Raw genomic sequence first — 22,336 nt, forward strand, 5'->3', positions numbered from 1 at the left:
CGACCTCAGCCCTACGCCAGATACCGGCCCCCCCCCGACCTCGGCCCTGCGTCATATACCAGCCCCCCCGACCTCAGCCCCCCGCCTGCTCAGCCCTGCGTCATCGCCCAGCCCCCCGACCTCAGCCCCCCGACCTCAGCCCCCGACCCAGCCCTACGCCAGATACTAGCCCCCCCCGACCTCCCCCCCCGTCTCAGCCCTGGCAGATACTAGCTTCCGACCTCAGCCCCCCGACCTCAGCCCCACGCCGCCCCCGCCCCCCGACCTCAGCCCTACGCCAGATACCAGCCCCCCTGACCTCAGCCCCCGACCTCAGCCCCCCGACCTCAGCCCTACGCCAGATACCAGCCCCCCCGACCTCAGCCCCACGCCATATACCAGCCCCCGACCTCAGCCCCCCGACCTCAGCCCTACGCCAGATACCAGCCCCCCCGACCTCAGCCCTACGCCAGATACCAGCCCCCCGACCTCAGCCCCCCCCGACCTCAGCCCTACGCCATATACCAACCCCCCGACCTCAGCCCCCCGACCTCAGCCCTACGCCAGATACCAGCCCCCCCGACCTCAGCCCCGACCTCGGCTCTACGCCAGATACCAGCCCCCCCGACCTCAGCCCCCGACCTCAGCCCTACGCCAGATACCAGCCCCCCCGACCTCAGCCCCCCCCCCGACCTCAGCCCTACGCCAGATACCAGCCCCCCCGACCCCAGCCCTACGCCAGATACCAGCCCCCCCGACCTCGCCCCCCGGGGCTCCCCAGCCCTCGCCCGGATACCCAGCCCCCCCGACCTCAGCCCTATGCCAGATACCAGCCCCCCCGACCTCAGCCCCCCGACCTCAGCCCTACGCCAGATACCAGCCCCCCCGACCTCAGCCCTACGCCGAATGCGAGAGCCCCCCCGACCTCAGCCCTACGCCAGATACCAGCCCCCCATCTCAGCCCTACGCCAGACACCAGCCCCCCCGACCTCAACCCTACGCCAGACACCAGCGCCCCCCGACCTCAGCCCCCCGACCTCAGCCCTACGCCAGATACCAGCCCCCCCGACCTCAGCCCTACGCCAGATACCAGCCCCCCCGACCTCAGCCCCCCGACCCTCCAGCCCCCCGACCTCAGCCCCCCCGACCTTAGCCCCGACCTCAGCCCTACGCCAGATACCAGCCCCCCGACCTCAGCCCCCCCGACCTCAGCCCTACGCCAGATACCAGCCCCCCGACCTCAGCCCCCCCGACCTCAGCCCTCAGCCCAGATACCAGCCCCGACCTCAGCCCCACCCAGATACCAGCCCCCCATCTCAGCCCTACGCCAGACACCAGCCCCCCGACCTCAGCCCTACGCCAGATACCAGCCCCCCGACCTCAGCCCCCCGACCTCAGCCCCCCCGACCTCAGCCCTACGCCAGATGCCCGCCCCCCGACCTCAGCCCCCCGGACCTCAGCCCTACGCCAGATACCAGCCCCCCCGACCTCAGCCCTACGCCAGATACCAGCCCCCCCGACCTCAGCCCTACACGAGATACCCACCCCCCCAACTCCCGACCACAGCCCGAGCGCGAGGTGGCCCCCTCCCCGACCTCAGCCCCCCCCGACCTCAGCCCTACGCCAGATACCAGCCTCCCCTGACCTCAGCCCCCCCCGACCTCAGCCCTACGCCAGATACCAGCCCCCCCCCCGACCTCCAGCCCCCCCCCCAGACACCCGCCCCCGACCTCAGTCCTACGCCAGATACCAGCCCCCCCGACCTCAGCCCCCCAGACACCCGCCCCCCGACCTCAGCCCCCCGACCTCAGCCCTACGCCAGATACCCGCCCCCCCCCGACCTCAGCCCCCGGACCTCAGCCCTACGCCAGATACCAGCCCCCCCGACCTCAGCCCTACGCCAGATACCAGCCCCCCGACCTCAGCCCTACACGAGATACCCACCCCCCACCTCCCCCCCACTCCCCCGCCACAGCCCGACGCGAGGTACCAGCCCCCCTCCCCGACCTCAGCCCCCCCACCTCAGCCCTATGCGAGGTAATAGCCTCTCCCGACCTCGACTGCTGAGGGAGGCTCTTTTATTGACTGCAGACAGCTGTGGGGGGCCATGTGGGGCAAGGACTTGGGGGGGGGGAGAGGGGTGGCGGCGGCTCTAGGGCTCCTGCAGCAGGGTCTCCAGGATGTCTTCACACATGTGCAGGGCCCGGGGCACGTGGAAGCAGCCTGAGGAAGGAAGAGGGGGTGAGCGGGGCGCAGCCTGGACCCCGCCCTGCCAGGGAGCGAGCCCCACGTACCTTTGAAAGGGCCCCCCTTGATGCTGAGGGCCACGGTCCCGTCCCGGGCCAGGTAGCCAAACCACTCGCCATGCTCCGGGTCCCGGAACTGCAGGAAGGACAGCCAGTCAGAGCGGTGGGGGGAGCAAGGGGCCCACCTGGCCGTGGGGCAGTCAGAGGTCTGGGGGGCTGAGAGATGGGGTGGGGGGGGCTGGCCATGGGGCAGAGTCAGAGGGGCTGGGGGGCTGAGAGATGGGGTGGGGGGGCCCACCTGGCCGTGGGGCAGTCAGAGGGCTGGGGGGCTGAGAGATGGGGTGGGGGGCCCACCTGGCCATGGGGCAGAGTCAGAGGGGCTGGGGGGCTGAGAGATGGGGTGGGGGGGCCCACCTGGCCGTGGGGCAGTCAGAGGGGCTGGGGGGCTGAGAGATGGGGTGGGGGGGCCCACCTGGCCATGGGGCAGTCAGAGGGGCTGGGGGGCTGAGAGATGGGGTGGGGGGGCCCACCTGGCCGTGGGGCAGACTCAGAGGGGCTGGGGGGCTGAGAGATGGGGTGGGGGGCCCACCTGGCCGTGGGGCAGACTCAGAGGGGCTGGGGGCTGAGAGATGGGGTGGGGGGGCCCACCTGGCCATGGGGCAGTCAGAGGGGCTGGGGGGCTGAGAGATGGGGTGGGGGGGCCCACCTGGCCATGGGGCAGTCAGAGGGGCTGGGGGGCTGAGAGATGGGGTGGGGGGGGCCCACCTGGCCGTGGGGCAGACTCAGAGGGGCTGGGGGCTGAGAGATGGGGTGGGGGGCCCACCTGGCCGTGGGGCAGACTCAGAGGGGCTGGGGGCTGAGAGATGGGGTGGGGGGGCCCACCTGGCCGTGGGGCAGAGTCAGAGGGGATGGGCTAATGACCCCCGACCGTGTGGGGCTGCAGCCCAGGGCCAATAGAGCCCCCCGGGGATGGGGGCAGGGCAGGAAGCCGGCGCCCAGGCTGACCCCCCCACCCAGCACAGGCCCGGCCCAGCCCCCTCACCCGCTGGAAGGCGAATTCGGCCGCCTGGGTGAAGAGCTGCAGCAGGCGGGGCTGGGGGGCGTGGGCGTAGGCCGACAGAAAGGCCACCATGGCCTCCGCGTGCGGCCACCACAGCTTCATGCTCCATTCCAGCTGGGGGCAGAAGCGGTCAGTGGGGGGGGGGGGCTGGGGCGCCCCTACCCGTGTGGGGCAAGGCCCCTCCCTGCCCTGGGGCGCCCCTACCCGTGTGGGGCAAGGCCCCTCCCTGCCCTGGGGCGCCCCTACCCGTGTGGGGCAAGGCCCCTCCCTGCCCTGGGGCGCCCCTACCCGTGTGGGGCAAGGCCCCTCCCTGCCCTGGGGCGCCCCTACCCGTGTGGGGCAAGGCCCCTCCCTGCCCTGGGCGCCCCTACCCGTGTGGGGCAAGGCCCCTCCCTGCCCTGGGCGCCCCTACCCGTGTGGGGCAAGGCCCCTCCCTGCCCTGGGGCGCCCCTACCCGTGTGGGGCAAGGCCCCTCCCCTGCCCTGGGCGCCCCTACCCGTGTGGGGCAAGGCCCCTCCCTGCCCTGGGGCGCCCCTACCCGTGTGGGGCAAGGCCCCTCCCTGCCCTGGGCGCCCCTACCCGTGTGGGGCAAGGCCCTTCCCTGCCCTGGGGCGCCCCTACCCGTGTGGGGCAAGGCCCCTCCCTGCCCTGGGCGCCCCTACCCGTGTGGGGCAAGGCCCTTCCCTGCCCTGGGCGCCCCTACCCGTGTGGGGCAAGGCCCTTCCCTGCCCTGGGCGCCCCTACCCGTGCGGGGCAAGGCCCCTCCCTGCCCTGGGGCGCCCCTACCCGTGTGGGGCAAGGCCCCTCCCTGCCCTGGGCGCCCCTACCCGTGTGGGGCAAGGCCCCTCCCTGCCCTGGGGCGCCCCTCCCCGTGTGGGGCAAGGCCCCTCCCTGCCCTGGGGCGCCCCTACCCGTGTGGGGCAAGGTCCCTCCCTGCCCTGGGCGCCCCTACCCGTGTGGGGCAAGGCCCCTCCCTGCCCTGGGCGCCCCTACCCGTGTGGGGCAAGACCCCTCCCTGCCCTGGGGCGCCCCTACCCGTGTGGGGCAAGACCCCTCCCTGCCCTGGGGCGCCCCTACCCGTGTGGGGCGGGGCCCCTCCGTGCCCTGGGCGCCCCTACCCGTGTGGGGCAAGACCCCTCCGTGTCCCCTACCTGCGTGGGACAAAGTCCGTCCGCGTCCTGGAAGGAGAACAGGCCCCCGTACTCGGAGTCCCAGCCTGCCTGGAACGGCCGCACCATGAACCCCTCAATGGCCTGGTCTGCGAGTGCCGCGTCCCCCTGGCGCTGGGCGAATCGCAGCAGCATCCAGCCGGCCTCGATCGCGTGGCCTGTGGGCACAAGGAGCCAGAGAACCCGGCGTCCGGCTCCTCCCCCGTGGCACCGATCCCCCCCCTCGCAGAGAACCCGGCGTCCGGCTCCTCCCCCGTGGCACCGATCCCCCCCCCGCAGAGAACCCGGCATCCGGCTCCTGCCCCGTGGCACCGATCCCCCCGCAGAGAACCCGGCGTCGGGCTCCTCCCCCGTGGCACTGATCCCCCCGCAGAGAACCCGGCGTCGGGCTCCTCCCCCGTGGCACCGATCCCCCCCGCAGAGAACCCGGCGTCGGGCTCCTCCCCCGTGGCACCGATCCCCCCCCGCAGAGAACCCGGCGTCGGGCTCCTCCCCCGTGGCACTGATCCCCCCGCAGAGAACCCGGCGTCGGGCTCCTCCCCCGTGGCACTGATCCCCCCCCCCCCGCAGAGAACCCGGCGTCCGGCTCCTCCCCCGTGGCACTGATCCCCCCCGCAGAGAACCCGGCGTCGGGCTCCTCCCCCGTGGCACTGATCCCCCCCCGCAGAGAACCCGGCGTCGGGCTCCTCCCCCGTGGCACCGATCCCCCCCCCCCCGCAGAGAACCCGGCGTCCGGCTCCTCCCCCGTGGCACCGATCCCCCCCCCCGCAGAGAACCCGGCGTCCGGCTCCTCCCCCGTGGCACTGATCCCCCCCCGCAGAGAACCCGGCGTCGGGCTCCTCCCCCGTGGCACCGATCCCCCCTGCAGAGAACCCGGCGTCGGGCTCCTCCCCCGTGGCACCGATCCCCCGCAGAGAACCCGGCGTCGGGCTCCTCCCCCGTGGCACCGATCCCCCCCGCAGAGAACCCGGCGTCGGGCTCCTCCCCGTGGCACCGATCCCCCGCAGAGAACCCGGCGTCCGGCTCCTCCCCCGTGGCACCGATCCCTCCCCGCAGAGAACCCGGCATCCGGCTCCTGCCCCGTGGCACCGATCCCCCCCCCGCAGAGAACCCGGCGTCCGGCTCCTGCCCCGTGGCACCGATCCCCCCCGCAGAGAACCCGGCGTCCGGCTCCTGCCCCGTGGCACCGATCCCCCCCCCGCAGAGAACCCGGCATCCGGCTCCTGCCCCGTGGCACCGATCCCCCCCCGCAGAGAACCCGGCATCCGGCTCCTGCCCCGTGGCACCGATCCCCCCCCGCAGAGAACCCGGCGTCCGGCTCCTCCCCCGTGGCTCCGATCCCCCCCCCCGCAGAGAACCCGGCGTCCGGCTCCTCCCCCGTGGCACCGATCCCCCCCGCAGAGAACCCGGCGTCGGGCTCCTCCCCCGTGGCTCCTCCCCCGTGGCACCGATCCCCCGCAGAGAACCCGGCGTCGGGCTCCTCCCCCGTGGCACCGATCCCCCCCGCAGAGAACCCGGCGTCCGGCTCCTCCCCCGTGGCACCGATCCCTCCCCGCAGAGAACCCGGCATCCGGCTCCTGCGGGGGAGGGGGTTACCTGCAGGTGGGCGAGCAGGCGGCGGGCGCGGGGGGCAGGGGGCGCGGGGGAGGGGGTTACCTGCAGGTGGGCGAGCAGGCGGCGGGCGCGGGGGAGGGGGCGCGGGGGAGGGGGTTACCTGCAGGTGGGCGAGCAGGCGGCGGGCGCGGGGGAGGGGGCGCCGGGGGGGGGAGGGGGTTACCTGCAGGTGGGCGAGCAGGCGGCGGGCGCGGGGGAGGGGGGCGCGGGGGAGGGGGTTACCTGCAGGTGGGCGAGCAGGCGGCGGGCGCGGGGGAGGGGGCGCGGGGGAGGGGGTTACCTGCAGGTGGGCGAGCAGGCGGCGGGCACGGGGGAGGGGGCGCGGGGGAGGGGGTTACCTGCAGGTGGGCGAGCAGGCGGCGGGGGGAGGGGGCGCGGGGGAGGGGGCGCGGGGGGGGCTGCGGGGGGGAGGGGGGGGGAGGGGTTACCTGCAGGTGGGCGAGCAGGCGGCGGGCGCGGGGAGGGGGTGCGGGGGAGGGGGCGCGGGGAAGGGGGCGCGGGGGAGGGGGTTACCTGCAGGTGGGCGAGCAGGCGGCGGGCGCGGGGAGGGGGTGGGCGGGGGAGGGGGCGCGGGGAGGGGGCGCGGGGGAGGGGGTTACCTGCAGGTGGGCGAGCAGGCGGCGGGCGCACCACTCCTCCAGTTCCAGCAGCCGCCCCCCGGTGCCGTCCCCCAGCTGCTCGGCCAGGCACAGCAGCATCATGGGTACAGCCAGCGGCTCGTGGGGCGTCGCGCCGGCCAGCAGGGGGCGCCCCAGCTCCGTCGGGTCCTCCCGCACCCAGCGCACCACGGCCTCCAGCAGGCTCCGCGCCGCCCGCTGCCGGGCACAGCACCGTCAGGACCAGGTGCCCGTGGACACCCCCCCGGCAAGGGGTCACTCACCCGGTATCCCCCCCCCCGGCAAGGGGTCACTCACCCGGTATCCCCCCCCCCCAGCAAGGGGTCACTCACCCGGTAGTGGGGCTCGCCTGTGGCCCGCCCCAGCTCGTCCAGCCCCATGGCGCAGAAGCACTCGCTGTAGATGGTGCGTTGGACCTTGGCCGGGCGCCCGTCCCGGCTCAGCGCAAAGGCGACTTTGGGAGACCCCGGCCCCACGCGGGCGCAGCGCAGCAGGAAGTCCCCACCTGCGGGGAAAGGACCCGGGCGTCCTGGCTCCCATCCCCCCACTGCTCCCCTCCCGGGAGGGCCCGGGCGTCCTGGCTCCCATCCCCCCACTGCTCCCCTCCCGGGAGGGCCCGGGCGTCCTGGCTCCCATCCCCCCACTGCTCCCCTCCCGGGAGGGCCCGGGCGTCCTGGCTCCCATCCCCCCACTGCTCCCCTCCCGGGAGGGCCCGGGCGTCCTGGCTCCCATCCCCCCACTGCTCCCCCCCGGGAGGGCCCGGGCGTCCTGGCTCCCATCCCCCCACTGCTCCCCCCCGGGAGGGCCCGGGTGTCCTGGCTCCCATCCCCCCACTGCTCCCCTCCTGGGAGGGCCCGGGTGTCCTGGCTCCCATCCCCCCACTGCTCCCCTCCCGGGAGGGCCCGGGTGTCCTGGCTCCCATCCCTCCACTGCTCCCCCCCGGGAGGGCCCGGGCGTCCTGGCTCCCATCCCCCCACTGCTCCCCCCCGGGCGTCCTGGCTCCCATCCCCCCACTGCTCCCCCCCGGGAGGGCCTGGGTGTCCTGGCTCCCATCCCCCCACTGCTCCCCCCCGGGCGTCCTGGCTCCCATCCCCCCACTGCTCCCCCCCGGGAGGGCCCGGGCGTCCTGGCTCCCATCCCCCCACTGCTCCCCCCCGGGGAGGGCCCGGGCGTCCTGGCTCCCATCCCCCCACTGCTCCCCCCTGGGAGGGCCCGGGCGTCCTGGCTCCCATCCCCCCACTGCTCCCCCCCGGGAGGGCCCGGGTGTCCTGGCTCCCATCCCTCCATTGCTCCCCTCCTGGGAGGGCCCGGGTGTCCTGGCTCCCATCCCCCCACTGCTCCCCTCCTGGGAGGGCCCGGGTGTCCTGGCTCCCATCCCCCCACTGCTCCCCTCCTGGGAGGGCCCGGGTGTCCTGGCTCCCATCCCCCCACTGCTCCCCCCCGGGAGGGCCCGGGCGTCCTGGCTCCCATCCCCCCACTGCTCCCCCCTGGGAGGGCCCGGGTGTCCTGGCTCCCATCCCCCCACTGCTCCCCCCCGGGAGGGCCCGGGCGTCCTGGCTCCCATCCCTCCATTGCTCCCCTCCTGGGAGGGCCCGGGTGTCCTGGCTCCCATCCCTCCATTGCTCCCCCCCGGGAGGGCCTGGGTGTCCTGGCTCCCATCCCTCCATTGCTCCCCTCCTGGGAGGGCCTGGGTGTCCTGGCTCCCACCCCCCCACTGCTCCCTCAATCCACCCAGGCAGTGGGGTTGGTCATATGATGCTGAGCCAACTACCCCCCCCACTATGGTCAAGTTTTGGGGACAGAGCCCCCTCCCATTGCTCCCCACAGCTCACCAGCTCGGGCAGCCTCCAGCAAGTCGGGGCGTCGGAAGCGGGGCACGGTACGATAGAGCCGGGCATAGACCCACACCTGGGGGCATGGTCCACAGCCTGGCACCGAGCAGCCAGCCCGCCCCCCCGCATCCGCCACCCACTACAGCCCTCCCGCATCTCCCGCTCCCCACTACAGCCCCCCCATCAGCCAGCCCCCACCCTCTACAGCCCTCCCGCATCTCCCGCTCCCCACTACAGCCCCCCCATCAGCCAGCCCCCACCCTCTACAGCCCTCCCGCATCTCCCGCTCCCCACTACAGCCCCCCCATCAGCCAGCCCCCACCCTCTACAGCCCTCCCGCATCTCCCGCTCCCCACTACAGCTCCCCCCATCAGCTGGCCCCCACCCACTACAGCCCTCCCGCATCTCCCGCTCCCCACTACAGCCCCCCCATCAGCCGGCCCCCACCCACTACAGCCCTCCCGCATCTCCCGCTCCCCACTACAGCTCCCCCCATCAGCTGGCCCCCACCCACTACAGCCCTCCCGCATCTCCCGCTCCCCACTACAGCCCCCCCCATCAGCTGGCCCCCACCCACTACAGCCCCCCCCAGCAGCCGGCCCCCACCCACTACAGCCCTCCCGCATCTCCCGCTCCCCACTACAGCCCCCCCATCAGCCGGCCCCCACCCTCTACAGCCCTCCCGCATCTCCCGCTCCCCACTACAGCCCCCCCCATCAGCTGGCCCCCACCCACTACAGCCCTCCCGCATCTCCCGCTCCCCACTACAGCCCCCCCATCAGCCGGCCCCCACCCTCTACAGCCCTCCCGCATCTCCCGCTCCCCACTACAGCCCCCCCATCAGCCGGCCCCCACCCACTACAGCCCTCCCGCATCTCCCGCTCCCCACTACAGCCCCCCCATCAGCTGGCCCCCACCCACTACAGCCCTCCCGCATCTCCCGCTCCCCACTACAGCCCCCCCATCAGCCGGCCCCCACCCTCTACAGCCCCCCCCCAGCCCCCCCAGCCGGCCCCCACCCTCTACAGCCCTCCCGCATCTCCCGCTCCCCACTACAGCCCCCCCATCAGCCGGCCCCCACCCTCTACAGCCCTCCCCACATCTCCTACCCACTATAGCTGCCCCCCCCGCATCCCCCAACCCCCCCACTACAGCCCCGCCCACCTGCCGGCCCTGCAGCCAGACGTATTTGACATCGTCGTAGACCGCCCCGTCCCGGCCGAGGCAGGAGAAGAAGCCGCTGCGGAGAGAGGGGGGGTCACGGCCCCGCCGCCTGGGGCCATGGGGGCGGGGCGGGGGGCGGAGCCTGCAAGCTGCACGCCGGGGTCGCTCAGCCCGGGGGGGGGTGGGTCTGTTCCGCCGGGGCGCTGTAGCCCCGGGGAGGGGGGCACTGGCGGGGTCCCTGCAGCCCGGGGGGGTTGGGGAGCACCGGGGGGGGGGTCCCTGCAGCCCGGGGGGGTTGGGGAGCACCGGGGGGGGTCCCTGCAGCCCGGGGGGGTTGGGGAGCACCGGGGGGTTCCCTGCAGCCCGGGGGGGTTGGGGAGGGGGGGGGGTCCCTGCAGCCCGGGGGGGTTGGGGAGCACCGGGGGGGTTCCCTGCAGCCCGGGGGGGTTGGGGTGGCCCTTCCGCCCGGGTCGCTCAGCCACGGGGGGGGGGGGGGGGGATGGGATTGGGCGCTCGCTACAGCGCGGAGGATGTTGGGGAGTCCCTGCAGCCCGGGGGGGTTGGGGAGCACCGGGGGGTTCCCTGCAGCCCGGGGGGGTTGGGGTGGCCCTTCCGCCCGGGTCGCTCAGCCACGGGGGGGGGGGGGGGGGATGGGATTGGGCGCTCGCTACAGCCGCGGAGGATGTTGGGGAGTCCCTGCAGCCCGGGGACTGTTGGGGAGCACCGGGGGGGTCCCTGCAGCCCGGGGGGGTTGGGGAGCACCGGGGTTTCCCTGCAGCCCGGGGACTGTTGGGGAGCACCGGGGGGGTCCCTGCAGCCCGGGGGGGTCGGGGAGCACCGGGGGGGGTCCCTGCAGCCCGGGGGGGTTGGGGAGCACCGGGGGGGGTCCCTGCAGCCTGGGGACTGTTGGGGAACACCGGGGGGGGTCCCTGCAGCCCGGGGGGGTTGGGGAGCACCGGGGGGGTTCCCTGCAGCCCGGGGACTGTTGGGGAACACCGGGGGGGTTGGGGAGCACCGGGGGGTTCCCTGCAGCCCGGGGACTGTTGGGGAGCACCGGGGGGGTCCCTGCAGCCCGGGGGGGTTGGGGAGCACCGGGGGTTTCCCTGCAGCCCGGGGACTGTTGGGGAGCACCGGGGGGGGTCCCTGCAGCCCGGGGGGGTTGGGGAGCACCGGGGGGGTTCCCTGCAGCCCGGGGGGGTTGGGGAGCACCGGGGGGGTCCCTGCAGCCCGGGGACTGTTGGGGAACACCGGGGGGGGGGTTGGGGAGCACCGGGGGGTTCCCTGCAGCCCGGGGACTGTTGGGGAACACCGGGGGGGGGGGGGTGGGGAGCACCGGGGGGGTTCCCTGCAGCCCGGGGACTGTTGGGGAACACCGGGGGGGGGGGTTGGGGAGCACCGGGGGGGTCCCTGCAGCCCGGGGACTGTTGGGGAGCACCGGGGGGGTCCCTGCAGCCCGGGGACTGTTGGGGAGCACCGGGGGGGGTCCCTGCAGCCCGGGGACTGTTGGGGAGCACCGGGGTCCCTGCAGCCCGGGGACTGTTGGGGAGCACCGGGGGGGTTCCCTGCAGCCCGGGGGGGTTGGGGAGCACCGGGGGCTTCCCTGCAGCCCGGGGACTGTTGGGGAGCACCGGGGGGGGGTCCCTGCAGCCCGGGGGGGTTGGGGAGCACCGGGGGGTTCCCTGCAGCCCGGGGACTGTTGGGGAGCACCGGGGGGGGTCCCTGCAGCCCGGGGGGATGTTGGGGGAGCACGGGGAGGGTTCCCTGCAGCCCGGGGGGGATGTTGGGGGAGCACGGGGAGGGTTCCCTGCAGCCCGGGGGGGATGTTGGGGGAGCACCGGGGGGCCCCTGCAGCCCGGGGGGGGGGGTCGGGGAGCACGGGGGGGTTCCCTGCAGCCCGGGGGGTTGGGGAGCACCGGGGGGGTTCCCTGCAGCCCGGGGGGGGGGGTTGGGGAGAACCGGGGTTTCCCTGCAGCCCGGGGGGGTCGGGGAGCACGGGGGGGGGGGTCCCTGCAGCCCGGGGGGGTTCCCTGCAGCCCAGGGGGTCGGGGAGCACGGGGGGGTCCCTGCAGCCCGGGGGGGTCGGGGAGCACGGGGGGGTCCCTGCAGCCCGGGGGGGTCGGGGAGCACCGGGGGGGGGGGGGGGTACCTCACCCGTGCTGCGGGTCATGGGAGTGGCGGGCCCAGAAGCCGACAGCCGCGTCCAGCTCCTGGGCCACGCGGCCCCGCCAGGCCTCGAGCAGCGCCCGCGCCTCCGCCTCCATCCCCGCAGCCTCGGGCCCCAGGCGTCCGGCGCAGGGCGGGGCCCCCCGCGTGACCGAGCCCGCCAGGCCCCGCCCCCTGCCCCTCGCCCCGCCCCCACACACAAACTTTTCTTTACTTCAAAAATGTCTTTAATTGTTCAAAATCGCACAAACCGACAGAGAACGGGGGGGGGGGAGGGTGGGGGGGGGGCCCGGGGGGGGGGGGGCCGGGGGGCGCACAGCGAAATACACTATAATACAAAAGAGGGGGCCACGCCAGGGCCCAGCTCCGCCCCCCACTTGAGAAGGGGGGGTCAAGAGCCCCACCCCGCCCCACAGGGGGGCGCCCCATGGAATGTCTGCGGGGAGGGGCGCAGGGCAGCCCCCCCACAAACAGCCCACTCCAGGGCCCCGCCCCCCCAGCTGTTTTTCTGTTTTTCTTCTTTTCCTAAAAAAAATGGTTTGTACAAAAGAGGGGGCAGCGGGGGGAGGGGGCGGCTGGGGGCCCGCTGTGGGTGACAGCTACAGCCCCCCCTTTCCTCTAGGCCTGGGCCACTACTGGGGTACAGGGCTCTGTACAGGGCAGGGGGCTTCATTCCAGCAACAGCAAGGGGGCGGCCCCCGCCCCTGCCCCCCGCCCCTGCGCGTCCTTGGCGGGAGGGCGGGGGGCTCTTCACTGGCCGTCTGCCTTGGGCTTCTTGGGAGCCGATTTCCTGGGAGAGCAGAGGGGGTGAGTGCACCCAGGGGCTATGGGAACCAGCAGGCCCCCGCCCCACAGCACCCCTCCATGTCCCGGCCCCACAGCCCACCCCACAGCACGTCCCCCCCGCTGTGTCCCGGGGCCCACGCCTGCAGCCCCCAGCACCTCCCCTGTCCCGGCCCCACAGCCCACCCCATAGCACATCCCCCCCCCCCCCCCCGCTGTGTCCCGGGGCCAACGCCTGCAGCCCCCAGCACCTCCCCCGTCCCGGCCCCACAGCCCACCCCACAGCACGTCCCCCCCCGCTGTGTCCCGGGGCCAACGCCTGCAGCCCCCAGCACCTCCCCCGTCCCGGCCCCACAGCCCACCCCACAGCACGTCCCCCCCCGCTGTGTCCCGGGGCCAACGCCTGCAGCCCCCAGCACCTCCCCCGTCCCGGCCCCACAGCCCACCCCACAGCACATCCCCCCAGTGTCCCGGGGCCAACGCCTGCAGCCCCCAGCACCTCCCCTGTCCCGGCCCCACAGCCCACCCCATAGCACATCCCCCCCCCCCGCTGTGTCCCGGGGCCAATTCCTGCAGCCCCCAGCACCTCCCCTGTCCCGGCCCCACAGCCCACCCCACAGCACGTCCCCCCCCGCTGTGTCCCGGGGCCAACGCCTGCAGCCCCCAGCACCTCCCCCGTCCCGGCCCCACAGCCCACCCCACAGCACATCCCCCCCCCGCTGTGTCCCGGGGCCAACGCCTGCAGCCCCCAGCACCTCCCCTGTCCCGGCCCCACAGCCCACCCCACAGCACGTCCCCCCCCGCTGTGTCCCGGGGCCAACGCCTGCTGCCCCCAGCACCCCCCCACGTCCCAGCCCCATCACCCGCCACCCACTCCGTGCCCCCCAGTACTCACACGTCCGGGGAGGAGAGTGGCCGCTTGCTGGCCGGCTTGGCCATGGAGCCGTCCTTACTGGACTCTGCGGCACCAGAGGGGCATTAGTGACCATTGGCCTCACGCCCGCCCCCCGCCAGCGCCCGCCAGCGCCCCGCCGCTCACCTTGCAGCCACCGCACCTGGGTGGCGGGCCCGTAGCCCTTGTCGTTGCGGGCAGCGATGCGGAAGATGATGGCCGGCTTGGTGGTGTAGTCGATGTGGGCGTTGGAGAGGCTGCCGGACTGCACCAGGCAGGAGGGGCTGGGCCCGCAGTACACACGCATGAAGGCCAGCTGGGCCGGCGCCACGCCCTTGGCCTCGCCCGCCTGGGCGCTCTGGATGGCCAGGTACACCGAGTACTCCACGATCTTCCCCGAGGTCACCGAGGGCGGCTCCCACGTCAGGTGGGCCCCGTCGGGGCTCTGCGGGGAGAGGGGCGGGCGGCTCAGCCGGGGCAGCGTGGGCCAGCGCCGGGGGGCGGAGCTGGGGGGCACCCACCTTGCTGATCTTGATTGCGCAGGGGGCGCCTGGGAAGCCGGGCAGGCAGGTCTTGAAGGCGGAGATGTCGGAGAAGGGGCCGCGCCCGCAGGCGTTCAGCCCGGCCACGCGGAACTTGTAGGCCGTGCCCGGCTGCAGCTCCTGCTTCTTCAGCTGCGTGTAGTCGGGGACGGTGCCGGAGTCGTCCTGGGGGCCGGGACAGGGTCAGTGGGGCCAGGGACAGATGCTTTGCTGGGGGGGCGAGGGGACAGGGGGGAGGTGTTCACGTTCCTGGGGGGAGGGGTGGCTGGCTGGGGACACTCATGTTCCCAGGCCAGGGGGGACAGACTGGGGATGCGCACGTTGCCGGGGGCAGGCGGGGCGGGAGGGGGCAGGCTGGGGGACTCACATCGCCAGGGGGGGCATCGCCGGGGGGCAGGAAGTAGTGAGTCACCATCATGTTGGTGCCCTTGATGACCCCCACATCGAACCACTGGTTCTCCTTCTTCACCAGCAACTTCTGGGGCTGCATTGAGGGGTCCGGCTTCTGGGGGGAGGGGAGAGAAGAGAGGGCATCCCTGTGCAGCCCCAGCCTCCCGCGCCCCCCACCTGCCTCCCGCGCCCCCCAGCTGCCTGCCGCGCCCCCGCGCCCCCCAGCTGCCTGCCGCGCCCCCCGCCTCCCGCGCCCCCCAGCTGCCTGCCGCGCCCTGCGCCCCCCAGCTGCCTGCCGCGCCCCCGCGCCCCCCAGCTGCCTGCCGCACCCTGCGCCCCCCAGCTGCCTGCCGCGCCCCCGCGCCCCCCAGCTGCCTGCCGCGCCCCCGCGCCCCCCAGCTGCCTGCCGCGCCCCCGCGCCCCCCAGCTGCCTGCCGCGCCCCCGCGCCCCCCAGCTGCCTGCCGCGCCCCCCCGCCTCCCGCGCCCCCGAGCTGCCTGCCGCACCCTGCGCCCCCCAGCTGCCTGCCGCGCCCTGCGCCCCCCAGCTGCCTGCCGCGCCCTGCGCCCCCCAGCTGCCTGCCGCGCCCCCCCGCCTCCCGCGCCCCCCACCTGCCTCCCGCGCCCCCCACCTGCCTGCCGCGCCCCCCACCTGCCTGCCGCGCCCCCCACCTGCCTCCCGCGCTCCCCAGCTGCCTCCCGCGCTCCCCAGCTGCCTGCCGCGCCCTGCGCCCCCCAGCTGCCTGCCGCGCCCCCCACCTGCCTGCCGCGCCCCCCTGCCTGCCGCCCCCCCCCTGCCTGCCGCGCCCTGCGCCCCCCAGCTGCCTGCCGCGCCCCCCCCCTGCCTGCCGCGCCCCCCTGCCTGCCGCGCCCTGCGCCCCCCAGCTGCCTGCCGCGCCCCCCACCTGCCTCCCGTGCCCCCCAGCTGCCTGCCGCGCCCCCCACCTGCCTCCCGCGCCCCCCAGCTGCCTGCCGCGCCCCCCAGCTGCCTGCCGCGCCCTGCGCCCCTCACACCCCCCCGCCTCCAGGCCCACTGACCATGGGCGCTGGCTCAAGGCCGTTGGCCACCTCGGCAAGGGTGGCAGCCGCCTGCAGCTTGGCTGGGCTGGGCCCCACCACAGGTTGCGGGGCCACGAATGTGTTGGACGGAGCCAGGCCTGGGGAACGAGAGAGGCCGTTGGGTGCGGGCACGCTGACCTCCACCGAGCGCCAGGCCTCCGGCGCGCTCCAGCCCCCCGCCCCGCGGGGCTGCAGCCCAGCGTTTCTCACCCCTCCACAGCCGCAGGGGCACCCCCACCGGGCGCCCTCGCAGCCCCGCCCCCGCTTGCCCCGCCCCTGCCGGGCGCCCTCACAGCCCCGCCCCCGCTCGCCCCGCCCCCGCCAGGCACCCTCACAGCCCCCCCCCCGCTCGCCCCGCCCCCACCAGGCGCCCTCGCAGCCCCGCCCCTGCCAGGCACCCTCGCAGCCCCGCCCCCCCGCTCGCCCCGCCCCCACCAGGCACCCTCACAGCCCCGCCCCCGCAGCCCCGCCCTCGCAGCCCCACCCCCGCAGCCCCGCCCTCGCAGCCCTGCCCCCGCAGGGCACCCTCACAGCCCCGCCCCCGCTCGCCCCGCCCCCACCAGGCACCCTCAAAGCCCCGCCCCCGCAGCCCCGCCCTCGCAGCCCCACCCCCGCAGGGCGCCCTCACAGCCCCGCCCCCGCTCGCCCCGCCCCCACCAGGCGCCCTCGCAGCCCCACCCCCGCTGGGCACCCTCACAGCCCCGCCCTCGCAGCCCCGCCCCCGCCGGGCACCCTCACAGCCCCGCCCCCGCTCACCCCGCCCCCGCCAGGCACCCTCCCAGCCCCGCCCCCGCTCACCCCACCCAGCACCCTCCCAGCCCCGCCCCCGCTCGCCCCACCCCCGCCAGGCGCCCCCACTCGCCCCACCCCCGCCAGGCGCCCTCGCAGCCCCGCCCCCACTCACCCTCGCTGGGCGCGGCGGGCAGCAAGGCCAGGGTGCCGCTCACGGGGCTGGCCAGCTCGTTCAGCCCGTTGCTCTCGGCCGCTGGGTCGTTGAGGCTGTCGGCGGGCGCCAGGGCCTCGGTGGGCAGGGGGGCACCGTGGGGCTGCTGCGCGTGGGCCTCCTGCAGCTGCTGCTGCTGCTGCACCAGGGCAGCCAGCTCCTGCGGTGTCAGCACGATGGGGATGGCCGTGGGCTGCCCCTCAGGCCCTTCGCCCCCCAGTGCCCCCAGCTCCGTCGGCCCTGCTCCCGCCTCGCCCGTCTCCATGGGCTCACCTGCACCTGAAAGGCATGGGTGGCTCAGCAGGGCTGCGGGGACACCAGTGGGGTGGAAAAGGGGCAGGATACTGATAGGAGCAGGGCACGGTGGGGATACCGAGGCACTTGGAGAGAGAGGGACACGTTGTGGGGAAACTGGGGGGCAGGGACCAATAGGTGGGGGCGGGGGGCAGGGACACGTCCAGGAGAGGCGGGGGGAGGGGGTCAGGGACCAATCGGCACAGGGGCGGGGGGGGCAGGGACACGTCCAGGAGGGGCAGGGGGCGGGGAAGGGGGAGCAGGGACACACCCGGAAGGGGCGGGGGCAGGGACACGCCTGGGAGGGGCGAGGGGCAGGGACAGGTCTGGGACGGGGGGGGCAGGGACAGGTTCAGGAGGGGCGGGGGGCAGGGACACGCCCAGGAGGGGCAGGGGGCAGGGACAGGTCCGGGAGGGGCGGGGAAGGGGGGGCAGGGACACGCCCAGGAGGGGCGGGGGGCGGGGACAGGTCCAGGAGGAGCGGGGAAGGGGGGGCAGGGACACGCCCAGGAGGGGCGGGGGGTGGGGACAGGTCCGGGAGGGGCGGGGGGCGGGGAGGGACACGCCCAGGAGGGGCGGGGGGCAGGGGACAGGTCCGGGAGGGGCGGGGAAGGGGGGGCAGGGACAGGTCCAGGAGGGGCGGGGGGCGGGGAGGGACACGCCCAGGAGGGGCGGGGGGCGGGGACAGGTCCGGGAGGGGGGGGCAGGGACATGCCCGGGAGGGGCGGGGGGCGGGGACAGGTCCGGGAGGGGCGGGGAAGGGGGGGCAGGGACAGGCCCGGGAGGGGCGGGGAAGGGGGGGCAGGGACACACCCGGGAGGGGCGGGGGGCGGGGACAGGTCCGGGAGGGGCAGGGAAGGGGGGGCAGGGACAGGTCCGGGAGGGGCGGGGAAGGGGGGGGCGGGGACAGGTCCGGGAGGGGCAGGGAAGGGGGGGGCAGGGAGGGACACGCCCAGGAGGGGCGGGGGGCAGGGACAGGTCCGGGAGGGGCGGGGGGCAGGGACAGGTCCGGGAGGGGCGGGGAAGGGGGGGCAGGGACAGGTCCGGGAGGGGCGGGGAAGGGGGGGCAGGGACAGGTCCAGGAGGGGCGGGGGGCAGGGACAGGTCCGGGAGGGGCGGGGGGCGGGGGGGCAGGGACAGGTCCGGGAGGGGCGGGGGGCGGGGACAGGTCCGGGAGGGGCGGGGGGCGGGGGGGCAGGGACAGGTCCAGGAGGGGCGGGGGGCGGGGACAGGTCCGGGAGGGGCGGGGGGCGGGGGGGCAGGGACAGGTCCAGGAGGGGCGGGGGGCGGGGGGCAGGGACACGCCCAGGAGGGGCGGGGGGCGGGGGGCAGGGACACGCCCAGGAGGGGCGGGGGGCGGGACACTCACCCATCACGGCCTGCTGGGCAGCCTGCAGCACGGCCTGGATGGCCAGGGCCTGCGCCTCCTCGGTGGCTGCGGCCTGCGCGGCGGCCTCGGCAGCGGCCGTCACCGCCAGCTCCTCCGGCGTCAGCCCCGTGACCATGAGGGCGGCGGCGCCCGCCTGCCCCTCGGCCATCAGCTCCTGGGGCAGGGCCAGCGGCTCCACCTCGGGGGCAGGCGCCGGGGGGGCGGCGGGCGGCTCTGGGGGGGGCGCGCTCTCCTCGGGGGGGGCGACGGGCGGCTCCGAGGGCTCCGGCAGCGGCGAGGGCGCCTGGTCCGCGCCAGGGGGCGCCGTGGGCTCAGTAGGGGGGGGCGGGGCCGGCTCCTCGGCGGGGGCTTCTGCCAGCGATGAGATGCTCTGCCGAGGGGAGGGGCGAGAGCCAGTGAGCCCCCGCGCCCCCCTGGGCTCCAAGCACAGGCATAGGGAGGGAACCCAGGAGTCCGGCCCCCCGGCCCCCCGCCCCCCTGGGCTCCAAGCACAGGCATAGGGAGGGAACCCAGGAGTCCGGCCCCCCAGCCCCCGCGCCCCCCTGGGCTCCAAGCACAGGCATAGGGAGGGAACCCAGGAGTCCGGCCCCCCGGCCCCCGCCCCCCTGGGCTCCAAGCACAGGCATAGGGAGGGAACCCAGGAGTCCGGCCCCCCGGCCCCCGCCCCCCTGGGCTCCAAGCACAGGCATAGGGAGGGAACCCAGGAGTCCGGCCCCCCAGCCCCCGCCCCCCTGGGCTCCAAGCACAGGCATAGGGAGGGAACCCAGGGGTCCGGCCCCCCGGCCCCCACCCCCCTGGGCTCCAAGCACAGGCATAGGGAGGGAACCCAGGGGTCCAGGCCCCCGGCCCCCGCCCCCCCGGGCTCTCACCGGCACAGCGGGTCCCGGCGTGGGCGTGGACTGCGTCACCGTGGTCACGGCGCGGGTCTGCGCAGCACACACGCTGCTGGGGCTGGCGGGGGCCTCGCCCTGCGCCCCCTCGGACGGCCCCTGCCCGTCGGTGCCCGGTGGCTGGTCTGCAATGGGGCAGAGATCAGAGACCGGCAGCTCCAGCCTCCCCCACCCCCTGCCCTGGGCCAGCGCCCGCCTGCGCACCTTGGTTGGAGCCCATGCTGGAGGTCACGGTGGTGGCCGTGTGGGTCGTGCCTGTCTCGTGGGTCTCGCAGGGGGGGTTGGAGCAGATGCGTGGGGCTGGGCTGGCGGGAGGCGACTGGGGCTGGCAAGGCCCTGCCCCCCCTGTCACCGGGGGGGCAAATGAGGGCTCAGCCCCAGCTCCGCCCACATTGGCCATCACGGTGCTGCCGGTGGCTGTGGTCTGCTGTGTCTGGCAGGGCGTGCTGGCTGGGGTGCGCTGGGCCCCTTCCGCCTGGCCCGTTCCAAAGTTACACGTGGCCGTGGTGGCGGTGCCCGTCTCGCACGGGGGGCTGGTGCACGCTTGCCTGGTGCCCATGCTAGACGTAGCCGTGGTGGCCGTGTTGGTGGTGCCTGTCTCGTGCGTCTCGCACGGGGGGTTGGTGCATGCTTGCCTGGTGCCCATACTGGACGTAGCCGTGGTGGCCGTGTTGGTGGTGCCAGTCTCGTGCGTCTCACACGGGGGGTTGGTGCACGCCTGGCCGGTGCCCATACTGGACGTAGCCGTGGTGGCCATGTTGGTGGTGCCTGTCTCGTGCGTCTCGCACGGGGGGTTGGTGCACCCTTGCCCGGTGACCATGCTAGACGTGGCCGTGGTGGTGGTGCCAGTCTCGCATGAGGGATTGGTGCACTCCTGGCCGGTGCCCATACTGGACGTAGCCGTGGTGGCCGTGTTGGTGGTGCCAGTCTCGTGCGTCTCACACGGGGGGTTGGTGCACGCCTGGCCGGTGCCCATACTGGACGTAGCCGTGGTGGCCGTGTTGGTGGTGCCAGTCTCGTGCGTCTCACACGGGGGGTTGGTGCACGCCTGGCCAGTGCCCATACTGGACGTAGCCGTGGTGGCCGTGTTGGTGGTGCCAGTCTCGTGCGTCTCACACGGGGAGTTGGTGCACGCCTGGCCGGTGCCCATACTGGACGTAGATGTGGTGGTGCCAGTCTCGTGCGTCTCGGATGGGGAGTTGGTGCACGCTCGCCCGGTGGCCATGTTCGCCATGGCCGTCTCAGCAATGTCCGTCTCGTGCATCTTGCACAGAGGACTGTTGCACACTTGCCCGGAGCCCATGCCAGACGTAGCCATGGTGGCTGCGTTGTTGGTGCCAGTCTCGTGCACCTCGCACAAGGGCTTGGTGCACACTTGCCCGGCACCCACGCTAGATGTGGCAGTGGTGCTGGTTCCGGTCTCATTGTGGGGGTTGCTGCACACTCGTGTGGTGCCGAGTCTAGACGTGGCCGTGCCCATCTGGCCGGGGGGGTTGACGTGGGCTTGCTCCCCCGCCAGTGTGTCCGGCACAGCCATCCTCGTGCCGCACGGCTGCTCTGTGGGCACATTCGCTTTGGCCGACATTGTTGTGCGTGTGGCACGAGTCTGTTGGGTTTGGCACGGGGAGCACTCGGCTGCCCCCGGCCCGCCATCTGGCTGGCCCCGGCCCATGAGCGACTGGGCCGTGGTGGCGGTGTTGGTGGTGTGTGTTTGGTGAGCCTCGCAGGGCCGGGAGGCTGTTGTCGGGGGCTGAGGGCTGGTGCCAGGCACTGCCGGAGGGGGATTTGCCATCCTGGCACTGCATGGCTGCTCCGTGGGCACACCGGCTTTGACTGACATGGTGGTGCCAGTGGCACTGGTGTGCTGCGTTTGGCATGGCGGGTTGGGTGGGGCTCCTGTCCCGCCATCCGGCTGCCCCCGTCCCATGAGTGACCGGGCTGTGGTGGCCGTGTTGGTGGTGCCTGTCTCGTGCGTCTCGCACAGGGAATTGGTGCACACTCGCCCAGCGCCCATGTTCGACGTGGCTGTGGTGGCCGTGCTGGTGGTGCCCGTCTCGTGCGTCTCGCACGGGGGGTTGGTGCACACTCGCCCGGCGCCCATGTTCGACGTGGCTGTGGTGGCCGTGCTGGTGGTGCCCGTCTCGTGCGTCTCACACGGGGGGTTGGTGCACACTCGCCCGGCGCCCATGTTCGACACGGCTGTGGTGGCCGTGCTGGTGGTGCCCGTCTCGTGTGTCTCGCACGGGGGGTTGCTGCACACTCGCCCGGCGCCCATGTTCGACACGGCTGTGGTGGCCGTGCTGGTGGTGCCCGTCTCGTGCGTCTCGCACGGGGGGTTGCTGCACACTCGCCCGGCGCCCATGCTAGAGGTGGCTGTGGTGGCTGTGGGGGTGGTGCCCGTCTCGTGCGTCTCGCACGGGGGGTTGGAGCAGATGCGCACCAAGCCCCCATTGGGCTGCCCAGGCTCCTGGCCCTCACACACGAAGTGCACAGGCTGTGACAGGCCACCCATGTTGGCCACGACGGTGGCAGTGGCCGTGTTGGTGGTGCCCGTCTCGTGGGTCTCGCAGGGCGGGTTGGAGCACACCAGGGTGACGGTGGCCGGCTGGGCCTCGCCCTCAGCAATGGTCACCGTGGCGGTGGGCTGCTCCGTGGTGGGCGAGGCCAGGATGGAGACCGGCAGGTCGTGCACCGGCTGGGCGTCCACTCCGCTGGGCGTCGTGATCAGCGTCACCTGCGTGGGCTGCGACACAGGCTGGGGGCCGGAGAGGGGTGGGTGAGGGTGGGAAAGGCCTGTGCCTCTGCCCCCGCTCCCCGGGGGGGGGGCGCAGAAACGCCCCGCCACCCTGCCCCCTCTCTCCTCCCGGGGGGGAGAAACACCCCACCACCCTGCCCCTCTCTCCTTCCCGGGGGGGAGAAACACCCCACCACCCTGCCCCTCTCTCCTTCCCGGGGGGGAGAAACACCCCACCACCCTGCCCCCTCTCTCCTCCCGGGGGGGGGGAGGGAAGAACACCCCACCACCCTGCCCCCTCTCTCCTCCCGGGGGGGGGGGAGGGAAGAACACCCCACCACCCTGCCCCCTCTCTCCTCCCCGGGGGGGAGAAACACCCCATCACCCTGCCCCCTCTCTCCTCCCCGGGGGGGAGAAACACCCCACCACCCTGCCCCCTCTCTCCTCCCGGGGGGGGGGGGAAAAGGGAAGAACACCCCACCACCCTGCCCCCTCTCTCCTTCCGGTGGGGGGGGGGGGGGGGAAGAGGAACACCCCACCACCCTGCCCCCTCTCTCCTTCCGGGGGGGGGGGGGGG

General features: G+C 75.0%; 2 protein-coding genes across 2 annotated transcripts in view; both read right to left on the reverse strand.

Moving 5' to 3' along the window:
• Positions 1 to 2,037: 2,037 nt before the first annotated feature.
• Positions 2,038 to 11,997, reverse strand: RENBP (renin binding protein). The gene is made up of 10 exons (XM_089770461.1): positions 11,833 to 11,997; positions 9,682 to 9,757; positions 8,518 to 8,593; positions 7,018 to 7,190; positions 6,668 to 6,883; positions 6,111 to 6,348; positions 4,437 to 5,500; positions 3,268 to 3,399; positions 2,274 to 2,361; positions 2,038 to 2,202 (listed from the first exon to the last, which is right to left on the reverse strand). Exons 1-10 carry the CDS (start codon positions 11,940 to 11,942, stop codon positions 2,132 to 2,134), a joined length of 2,244 nt encoding a protein of 747 aa, XP_089626587.1. The 5' UTR covers positions 11,943 to 11,997; the 3' UTR covers positions 2,038 to 2,131.
• A 123-nt stretch (positions 11,998 to 12,120) lies between these two features.
• HCFC1 (host cell factor C1) overlaps positions 12,121 to 22,336 on the reverse strand; it is a 28,353-nt gene continuing 18,137 nt past the window's right edge. The window contains 10 exon segments of the mRNA XM_089770260.1: positions 12,121 to 12,634; positions 13,523 to 13,586; positions 13,667 to 13,964; positions 14,041 to 14,226; positions 14,429 to 14,566; positions 15,488 to 15,606; positions 16,413 to 16,730; positions 18,115 to 18,505; positions 19,005 to 19,150; positions 19,230 to 21,780. Coding sequence (XP_089626386.1) covers positions 12,595 to 12,634; positions 13,523 to 13,586; positions 13,667 to 13,964; positions 14,041 to 14,226; positions 14,429 to 14,566; positions 15,488 to 15,606; positions 16,413 to 16,730; positions 18,115 to 18,505; positions 19,005 to 19,150; positions 19,230 to 21,780 — 4,251 coding nt within the window. The 3' untranslated portion in view covers positions 12,121 to 12,594.

Source organism: Pelodiscus sinensis, chromosome 18 (assembly GCF_052426305.1).
Source record: "Pelodiscus sinensis isolate ZL-2025 chromosome 18, ASM5242630v1, whole genome shotgun sequence".
Taxonomy (NCBI): domain Eukaryota; kingdom Metazoa; phylum Chordata; order Testudines; family Trionychidae; genus Pelodiscus; species Pelodiscus sinensis.